The sequence below is a fragment of the Lampris incognitus genome, chromosome 5 (assembly GCF_029633865.1).
Source record: "Lampris incognitus isolate fLamInc1 chromosome 5, fLamInc1.hap2, whole genome shotgun sequence".
NCBI lineage: Eukaryota > Metazoa > Chordata > Actinopteri > Lampriformes > Lampridae > Lampris > Lampris incognitus.
Window position 1 is genome coordinate 41,753,818 of NC_079215.1, and position 9,214 is coordinate 41,763,031.

At 46.3% G+C, this 9,214-nt stretch overlaps 1 protein-coding gene across 1 annotated transcript; it reads right to left on the reverse strand.

The window, feature by feature from the left end:
* Positions 1 to 890: 890 nt before the first annotated feature.
* Positions 891 to 7,573, reverse strand: c5h22orf23 (chromosome 5 C22orf23 homolog). Its single transcript, XM_056280515.1, has 6 exons — positions 7,480 to 7,573; positions 7,264 to 7,326; positions 6,162 to 6,341; positions 2,675 to 2,809; positions 1,824 to 1,924; positions 891 to 1,016 (listed from the first exon to the last, which is right to left on the reverse strand). Exons 1-6 carry the CDS (start codon positions 7,571 to 7,573, stop codon positions 891 to 893), a joined length of 699 nt encoding a protein of 232 aa, XP_056136490.1.
* Between the last annotated feature and the right edge of the window lie 1,641 nt (positions 7,574 to 9,214).

Here is a 9,214-nt window from a genome sequence, read left to right on the forward strand (position 1 = left end):
AGAAGAAAAAGAATAAATTGGTTCTCAATGTCCATCGGTTGTAAATGTAATGCATAATCACAATCTCTTACAGCTTGATGAGATGCTGTCTGTCTTCACTGACTTACAGTTACAACTGAGCCGTGCACTAGGTTGCAGAGAATTGGTTGCACAGCGTAGTGTGACTTCCTCAGTATTCAGCATCATCAGACTTTGATATGCAAATACCTTTTTTTTGGGGGGGGTCTTTTTTTCCCCTCCCCTTTTTCTCCCCAGTTGTATATGGCCAATTACCCCACTCTTCTGAGCCATCCCGGTCACTGCTCCACCCCCTCTGCAGATCCGGGGAGGGCTGCAGACTACCACATGCCTCCTCTGATATATGTGGAGTCACCAGCTGCTTCTTTTCACCTGACAGTGAGGAGTTTCACCAGGGGGACCTAGCGCATGGGAGGATCACGCCATTACCCCCAGTTCCCCCCTCCCCCCTGAACAGGTGGCCCGACCGACCAGATGAGGCGCTAGTGCAGCAACCAGGACACATACCCACATCCGGCTCCCCACCTGCAGGCACGGCCAATTGTGTCTGTAGGGACGCCCGGCCAAGCCAGAGATAACACGGGGATTCGAACCGGAGATCCCGTGTTAGTAGGCAACGTAATAGACCGCTACGCTACCCGGACACCCACAAATACCATTTCTTACATGTCAAGCGCTATTGCTCTCATAATATCACACTTGCCAAGTCGCTGTCATATTCTGAATGAGTCTGAGGCAGAGACATCCCACTGTCAATTCTAGCCTCGATGGTTTATTTCCGTTACCTCCTAGTTGGAAGTTTGACTTTTAAATATATTGAAGAGCTGAAGCTGTTGGGTCATGTCCAGTCGTTTGCAGTCAATCCTGTGTTCTTATCTCTTTTGATCCTGTCCTCCCGTCTTCTCTTCAGCCCTCGTCGCCATCTTGCTCTCTGGCATCAACGTAGCCCTCAGCTCAGCGCTGCGGGACTCGTCCATCAACTCCAGCTCCCGAATTCTCTGAAGACAGGTTGGAGTGAAACAGTAGGATGAGTATAATTGTCTCTGAGAGACAAAAAGGGTGTTCAAATGAAAGTTGGAGTTGCTTGACTAAATATAGGTTGACACACTATGACAATGAGAGGGTCATCAGGTAGCAGTGACAGATGGGGTCACCAGTCAGACTCCTGCAGTATCCTAATGAATTCCTCAACAGCAGCGGGTCCCATGCAAGTGTACCCCTTTCTGAACATTTGTAAGGCGGTATATGGGTTCTCCAAATCAACCACAGCACAACAGTAATTGCTGTGTTATTCTATCCATCCATCCATTATCCAAACCGCTTATCCTTCTCAGGGTCGCGGGGATGCTGGAGCCTATTCCAGCAGTCACTGGGCAGCAGGCGGGAAGACACCCTGGACAGGCCGCCAGTCCTTCACAGGGCAACACACACACACACTTGGGGACAATTTAGTATGACCAATTCACCTGACCTACATGTCTTGGGACTGTGGGAGGAAACCTGAGAATCCAGAGAAAACCCACGCAGAAATGGCGAGAACATGCAAACCTCACAGAGGAGGACCTGAGACGACCCCCAAGGTTGGACTACCCCGGGGCTCGAACCCAGTACCTTCTTGCTGTGAGGCGACTCCGCTAACCACTGCGCCACCGTGCTGCCCCTAAAATTATTCTTGGTCAATTAGGTGTACAACAGACGTTATTCTACGTCAATGATAATCACTAATGTAAAGCTACCTGTTGTTCTGATATGCTTTTTCAAGGCCTACATCATGCCAGATTAGAGTAGGACCTTGAGCCCTTTACCTGTGATATCTCACTGTTAATGAGGTTGTGATAGTGTTTCCCCTGACCCAGAGCAGTCATATCTTCCAGAAATATCCTCCTCTCCTCTATCTCATCCAGAACTGCAGAAAGACAAAAAAATAAAATAAAAAGAAATTGTTAAAACCTAAAAACGCCCTTCAAGTTGCACTGGATATACAGCATGTTTAGTGAAGTCGGACTGTATTTGAAAATTGAGTAAGGGTGAAGGGGGCTGCACCAGGTTACTATGAAAGCTGGACCAGACTACAGTCCATATTTTCTGCTGTCCTACAGACTGTGATATCTAGTTTTCTGTGTTGTGGTTTGGAAGGCAATGGACGCATTAGCTCTGTGTAAAAGTTGAGGTTGGGGTGTCGTGGCGGTCTATTCCGTTGCCTACAACACGGGAATCGGCAGTTCGAATCCCCGTGTTACCCCGTGCTTGGTCTGTGGGTGGGAAGCCGAATGTGGGTATGTGTCCTGGTCGTTGCACTAGTGCCTCCTCTGGTCGGTCAGGGCACCTGTTCGGGGGCAGAGGGAATAGCGTGATCCTCCCACGCGCTACGTCCCCCTGGTGAAACTCCTCACTGTCAGGTGAAAAGAAGCGGCTGGTGACTCCACATGTATCAGAGGAGATGTGGTAGTCTGCAGCCCTCCCCGGATTGACAGTGGGGGTGGAGCAGCGACCGGGACGGCTCGGAAGATTGGGGTAATTTGCCAAGTACAATTGGGGAGAAAAAGGGAGGCAAAAAAGTAAAAGTTCAGGTTGTAAAGGCACCTATTCGACACAACTGCAAAGGTTCCTGTGGTTTATTAACATCATCCGTCTGTCTCCGTGTGGTCCGCCCTACCTTCCTGGAACCTGTCTCTCTCCACTGCATCTGGTATCTGATGTGGTGGAGCTCTCTCGGGTGGTTTCGGTTTGGGCTTTTCCTTTCCATTGGACATGATATACTGTAACCTCCTTTTTTCTTCCTCTAAATCTCCTAAGGGACAGAGGGAAACAAAGGGAGGAAAGGAGGGAGAAAGGAAAAAAGCCAAATGGTGCTAAGCATACAGACGGATAGTTAAGCAAAATACCAAAAAAGGAGGTCAAATACAGGTCCTGTGCCATGAGTGAAAAATGTACTCGGGAACTCTACAGTCAGAAACCAGCCAGAAACCATAAAGGCACCAAAACACATCAAGTTGATACGTTGTTGTGCATTTGATCAAAGAATATATGTTCCGACCCATTTAACTCTGCAGGTTGGGTTCTGATTGTTGATGACTTCTAAACATCTTTGCCCAGTCCAGAGCCATTTTACTTGTTGCTTTCAGTCATAATGAAACTCCTGGTATGAATTTGTTCAGGAAGACCTGCCCTGCATGGCAACACATCCAGTCATTCTGTCTGTCGTTCAGTTGAGATATAATGTACAGAACAGACACTCCTATTGGCAATACAAGCAGTAGGACCTGTCAGTAGCTCATTCTCAACATCTTCATCCAATTCTCTTAGCACGTTTTTCTCGCTTCTTACAACCTTAACAGGCAAGGCAACACACACTCTCCACCCAGACACATCTATTTTTTTTCTTCTTTTTTTAACTACTTTTATTAATCCCCGTGGGGCAATTCTTCCTCTGCATTTAACCCATCCTAGTTGTGTAGCTAGGAGCAGTGGGCAGCCGCCCAGGGACCAACTCCAGTTCGTCTGTGCCATGCCTCGGTCAGGGGCACAGACAGGAGTACTAACCCTAACATACATGTCTTTTTGATGGTGGGGGAAACCGGAGCACCCGGAGAAAACCCACCGCAGACACGGGGAGAAAATGCAAACTCCACACAGAGGATGACCCAGGATGACCCCCAAGGTTGGACAACCCCAGGGTTCGAACCCAAGACCTTCTTGCTTTGAGGTGACAGCGCTAACCACTGCACCCACCGTGCTGATTGTTTTTTTTTTTTGGACAGTCAGTCTATGATGATATCCGTCTATTTAAAGCTGATTACCTAATGCTTCATGCTAATGTCATTTCAGTGCTATGTGCCTTTGTCCTCATCCACCCCTCCACCCGTCTCAGCCCCGTCTATCTCCCAGCACCTCTGCAAGGACGACTCGTGGGTATGCCTCAATATTACATTTATGGGATTATTCATCCCCATTAATTCAAAGTTAAACATTTTATTCATGACGAGGTAAATGCCAAAACAAAGTTTAAAGTCTTCATTGGTATTTGAATAAAGTACATTTTTGCATCTTGAATTGTGTTGTGTGTCTCCTGATTGAAGGATAACTAGTTACATATGTGGCTGAGCAATGACATGAATGACATGTTTTATTTTTGTTTGAATTCAGCAGTCTGAACGCTAGCCAAAGCAGAAGGGCATGTACGTCTGAATCAGATTAGTGGATTAGTGGGCTAACTTTGGGTATCACCCTTGTTTCATGCTGCTGGCTCACTTTTACATGGGGCGTATTTAAACAGGGCACTTTACCACAGTAACTTATGCTGCACACATCCGGTCTGCGGATCAGCTCTACAGTCACATTTTCCAATCGACTTAACTATTTACTGCCTTTTTCAGCCTCCAAAATTAAAATGCCCAAAACATTATTTTTTTTAACCATGTAAGATATCAAACCACGTTCAATTTGTCATAATCCAAATGTTTGCTATTCACTGTGTCTGCTGCTGTGGTTCTTAAATGGGTTTGCACATAAAACAACACACTGTACATGCACATGTAACCGTGGTAAAGTCAAATGTCCATGTTGAGCAGGTAAGCAAAGGAAACAGATTTAGATAAGTCTCTTCTGTACTGGATGTGAAGAGAAAAATCAGGCTGTTCGCAATCATGCTGTTCTTATGATGGATTTCTCATGTGCAGCACTAGTTATGACGGTTCAGTCAGGGATTCCCGTCCTTCCCTTGGCTCGTACATGAGATGATATTGTACCGCTGTGTGTTTGAATGGGACAGAACGTATTCTTGAAATTTTGTACAATACAAATGAACAGAAAAAGTCCGTGGACTATGATGTTTGCGAACAACATTGTGATCTATAATGAGAGTAGGGAGCAGGTTAAGGAGAGCCTGGTGAGGTGGTTTTAGCACAGGAGAGAAGAAGAATGAAAGTCAGCAGGAGCAAGACAATGTGTGAACGAGAGAGAGGACATTGGAATGGTGAGGATGGTGAGGAAGCAAGGAGTAGAGATGATGAAAGCATATGAGTTTAAATAGTTGGGGTCAATTGTTCAAAGTAACAGGGAGTGCAGAAGGGAGGTGAAGAAAAGAGTGCAGGCAGGGTGGAGTGGGTGGAGAAGAGTGTCAGGAGTGATTTGCGACAGAAGGGTACCAGCAAGAGTTAAAGGGAAGGTTTACAAGATGGTAGTGAGACCAGCTATGTTATATGGTTTGGAGACAACAGCACTGATGAAAAGACAGGAGGTGGAGCTGGAGGTGGCAGAGTTGAAGATGCTAAGATTTTCACTGGGAGTGATGAAGAAGGACAGGATTAGGAATGAGTATATTAGAGAGGCAGCTCAGGTTGGACGGTTTGGAGACAAAGTAAGAGAGGCAAGATTGAGATGGCTTGGACATGTGTGGAGGACAGATGCTGGGTATATTGGGAGAAGGATGTTGAATATGGAGCTGCCAGGCAAGAGGAAAACAGGAAGGCCAAAGAGGAGGTTTATGGATGTGGTGAGAGAGGACATGCAGGTGGCTGGTGTGACAGAGGAAGATGCAGAGGACAGGAAGAGATGGAAATGGATGATCTGCTGTGGCGACCCCTAACGGGAGCAGCCGAAAGTAGTAGTAGTAGATAGATAAACAGAAAAAAAGAAACTTGGGTGGAAAATATTAAAAAGTATGGTCCACCGGGTTCAGGGCCCGAGTATCTGTTGTCTGCAGAGGGGAATGTAAAGCTGTATCAAGCTTTATGAAGCTTGGTGCTACAGTAAGAAACCTCCTCACACCGACATTTACTCTATCTGCAACATTACTCTCACAAAAACCCTGCAGAACAAACAGTTACTTTTTATTCTGATGTTTTTTTTAAAATGTAATTCCTATTTATGTACACTAACAATGTTCTTCTTGAAATGAATATGAAGCTCTGGATCTGTCAGCGTAACATCAAATTGTACGAGTGGTTTCCAGCACGCCACGGATATCATGGTTTGGTTTTGTGTGGTAAAATTAGACAGACCTGCGGTTGTGCAAGGTAGACACAACCTGTTTTTTTTTTTTGATTTGTTGGTGTATCTATGTTTCTGTTTTAGCCTCATCTGTGCAGGTGTGAGTCTTTATAAAGAGCATATGGACGGCATCATGCAGCCGGAGGCCCTACGTGTCGGACGGGGGTGAAACCTCTCTCTGCTGTAGCCGTCCCCAGAACGACAGCTCTCAGCGCTGCGTCTCTGCGGCCTGGCCGGCAGACCCTTCAGCCCACACGGGATGAGCCCCTCTGCAGGCCGAGGGGGACGAGCCCTGGACCTGACATCACAATTCACTGGCAAAGCAGCTCCCTCTGTGGGGAGAGAGAGACAGGGAAAGAGTGGGAGAATGTAGTCATGTAAAAATCATGAAGTAAAGATAGTCCATTCGATATTTTTTTGGACATCAACTGTCTGATTTCCGCTTCCAGCGTGGGAAGATGGTGGCGCGAATTCACGTTTGCGGCGGCTTCACCCAGTACCGTCCATGCACATCTGCATAGTTTATCTTCATCTGATGGCTGGGACAGCTGGCGCTGGATTGGCTGGGAGAGCTTGGTCTGCTGCATCCTGTGGGCACGTGGACCACGGCCCTGCCTGGAGCTGTGCACGAAGAGGTAACGCCGAGGGCGGTCTGACAGGACGTGGAAGGGGGGCAGGCTAAGCTAACTGTTAGCCCATCTACTTGACCTACCGGATGTGCTTGGGGTCCTGCGACTACAGATGACACCACTACTTCACACATTATGATTGGGTAGGGGGCTAGTTCAGTTTAGGAACAGCGGGAAACAGCTTTACTAACCAACTCTATGTAAACATGGATTGTAAAAAACACACAGCTAAATAACTAAGCTAGCAACATAATCCGTGACGTCACATATAGTTGAAGGACCCCGAGTCAATATTGTACCCGAGCAGAAATGAAACCCACACCGGCAGTTCCGGCAGTCATCCTGGCTGGCATTCATTCTCCTGGAGGGGAATTTTTTTTTTTAGTTTAGATATATGTGTTAGTTTGGATATATGCGTTCTTGTAGTTCTTGCAGTTTTTGAATGTGTTTTTGCCCTTGTGTTACACTGCTGTGGGCTGGGGGAAATGATGTTTTGTTTCATTTCGTGTGCGAAAGTGCATGAAATGAAATGACAAATAAAGTGTTTCTGATTCTGAATGATTCTATTTGAATGTGAATGTAATTAAATTATGTTATAGTTTCCGAAAGGGCCAAAAAGACTTACTGTTCAGACAGTCCTTGATCTGTCTTTGCTGGAAGTTGGTGAGCTTTGACTCCTGCATCATTACTGAGCATCAAAAGAGAGGCTTGTGTTAAAAGTGCAAAAATGCATAATGACAAAAAAACAAAAACAAAACCCACACACACAAAAAAAACCCCAAAACGGCACATATTCAAACGACACACAGACACACATTCAAACACTCATACACAGGCTCACTTCTGAGCATTTCCTGGGTCTCCTTGCTGTACTGGCTGGCTCTGGGACAACTCCACAGTCCTTTGCCAGCCTGAAGCTGCGGATTGGTCTCCATCTGCACAATTTAATCAACATAGTTTTGGTTGAAAATCATCTTTCACTAACGCCCTCCATAGTCGCCACACAAAAAGAAACAAGACTGGGAGGAATAAAAACATCGGTCAGTCAACATGCAAGCCACCAGTCTCTAGTTGGCCTAAGTAACTGCTCACCGTCGGCTCGTCTGCGACAGAGGTCATTAAAACGTTAGTCCACACCAAAGATCCGGTATGAAAATGTGAAGTTAGGCACAAAATTGTTAGAACTAGTCTAATTAAACCGACGTCGTCAGTGATAAACCATCTCTACAGCTCGAAGACTTACTGTCTGTTTCCCCTCCGCTGAGACGAGTCCGTTGCTATGACAACCACAACACAGTCGTAGACACTGTAGGCCACACATGTACCACTGGGTGGCGACAGAGAGCGATTATTGTCGGCTCTGATGGCTGCTTTGCTACGCTGAAACAGCTTAATATAGCCATCCATCCATTATCTTAACAGCTCATCCTGCCTGCTCTCAGGGTCGCGGGGATGCTGGAGCCTATTCCAGCAATCATTGGGCGGCAGGCGGGGAGACACACACACCACACACACACACACACACACACACACACACACACACACGCACACACACACACACACACATATATATCCGATCATATCCGATTACTAAGTGCATGTTCATCGATAATCGTTAAAAAAAATTATTTTTAAAAGCCAGCAGAGAAGATGCCCGGTCCACAAGGTAGAACACTTTTATGGTCTTTTGGGTCACATATTTGTTTTAAAATAAACGTGATAAAATAAAACAAAACAAACACAAATAAACGTTAATAAAGTAAACATAAAAATACAATAAATGTATAAATATATCTCCAGTTAGTCATGTAAATTGTCTATGAGACAGTACAAGCCTGTTTTATGCTATAAGCAGTCATCAGCTGTCCTAACTGGATTGTTTTGCTCCTTATTTGTTGGTTGAGCACTTTCCCTACCGTTGAGTGTTTCTTTTAACAAAGTTTATATATATATATATATTGTAGGAATTGTAGGAAAATAGAGACAGACAATTTCTCTCATTGACTACACGAACGCATGTGTCTTTTAGTCTACCAACAGCCCGAGCAACAGCTCACCCTGTCAACCCGGAAACACATTCTTAAAGCGACCAGAACCGATTATGGTGAATTATTTCCATAGAGTCCGCTACATACGTCCTCCCAGAATTCACCATAATAGAAATCGTCAACGTGGAGGGGGGCGGATGGTCCGGCCACAACGGTTTTGCCATACAGGTGCCCACGGGATGGGCTTTAGTTACCCTGCGACAGCGTGGGGGTAGGGTGCGGGTGGAGGAAAGATAGGGCCTTTTTGGGGGCGTGGGGCCAGGGTAGGAGGGTGCCGTTGGGGCTAGGCAAGTCCAACAGGTCGGGCCAAGTTCGGGTGAGCCGGTTTGAGGCGATCCAATGACATGCGCTCTGGCTTTTGTTGTCGACTTCCACTACAAAGTGCTTGTTCCCGGTCTCCAGGACGCAGAATGTCCAGTCGTAGGTGCAGGGGTCCATGGTGGGCATCGTGGCGGATGAAAACATATTCCGCCGACTGCAGAATTCCGGGGATGTGAGACTGTGGGAGGTCGTGTTGCAAAGTGGAGA

What these genes read in the sequence shown, in the direction of transcription:
- c5h22orf23 (XM_056280515.1), bottom strand. Translation starts at nt 7,573, where the DNA reads ATGGAGACCAATCCGCAGCTTCAGGCTGGCAAAGGACTGTGGAGTTGT. An exon ending in GTTTCACCCCCGTCCGACAC is followed by an intron (nt 2,810 to 6,161) that starts GTAGGGCCTCCG and finishes TCTGTCCCTTAG; the next exon opens with GAGATTTAGAGGAAGAAAAA. An exon ending in TTAACAGTGAGATATCACAG is followed by an intron (nt 1,017 to 1,823) that starts GTAAAGGGCTCA and finishes ACCTGTCTTCAG; the next exon opens with AGAATTCGGGAGCTGGAGTT.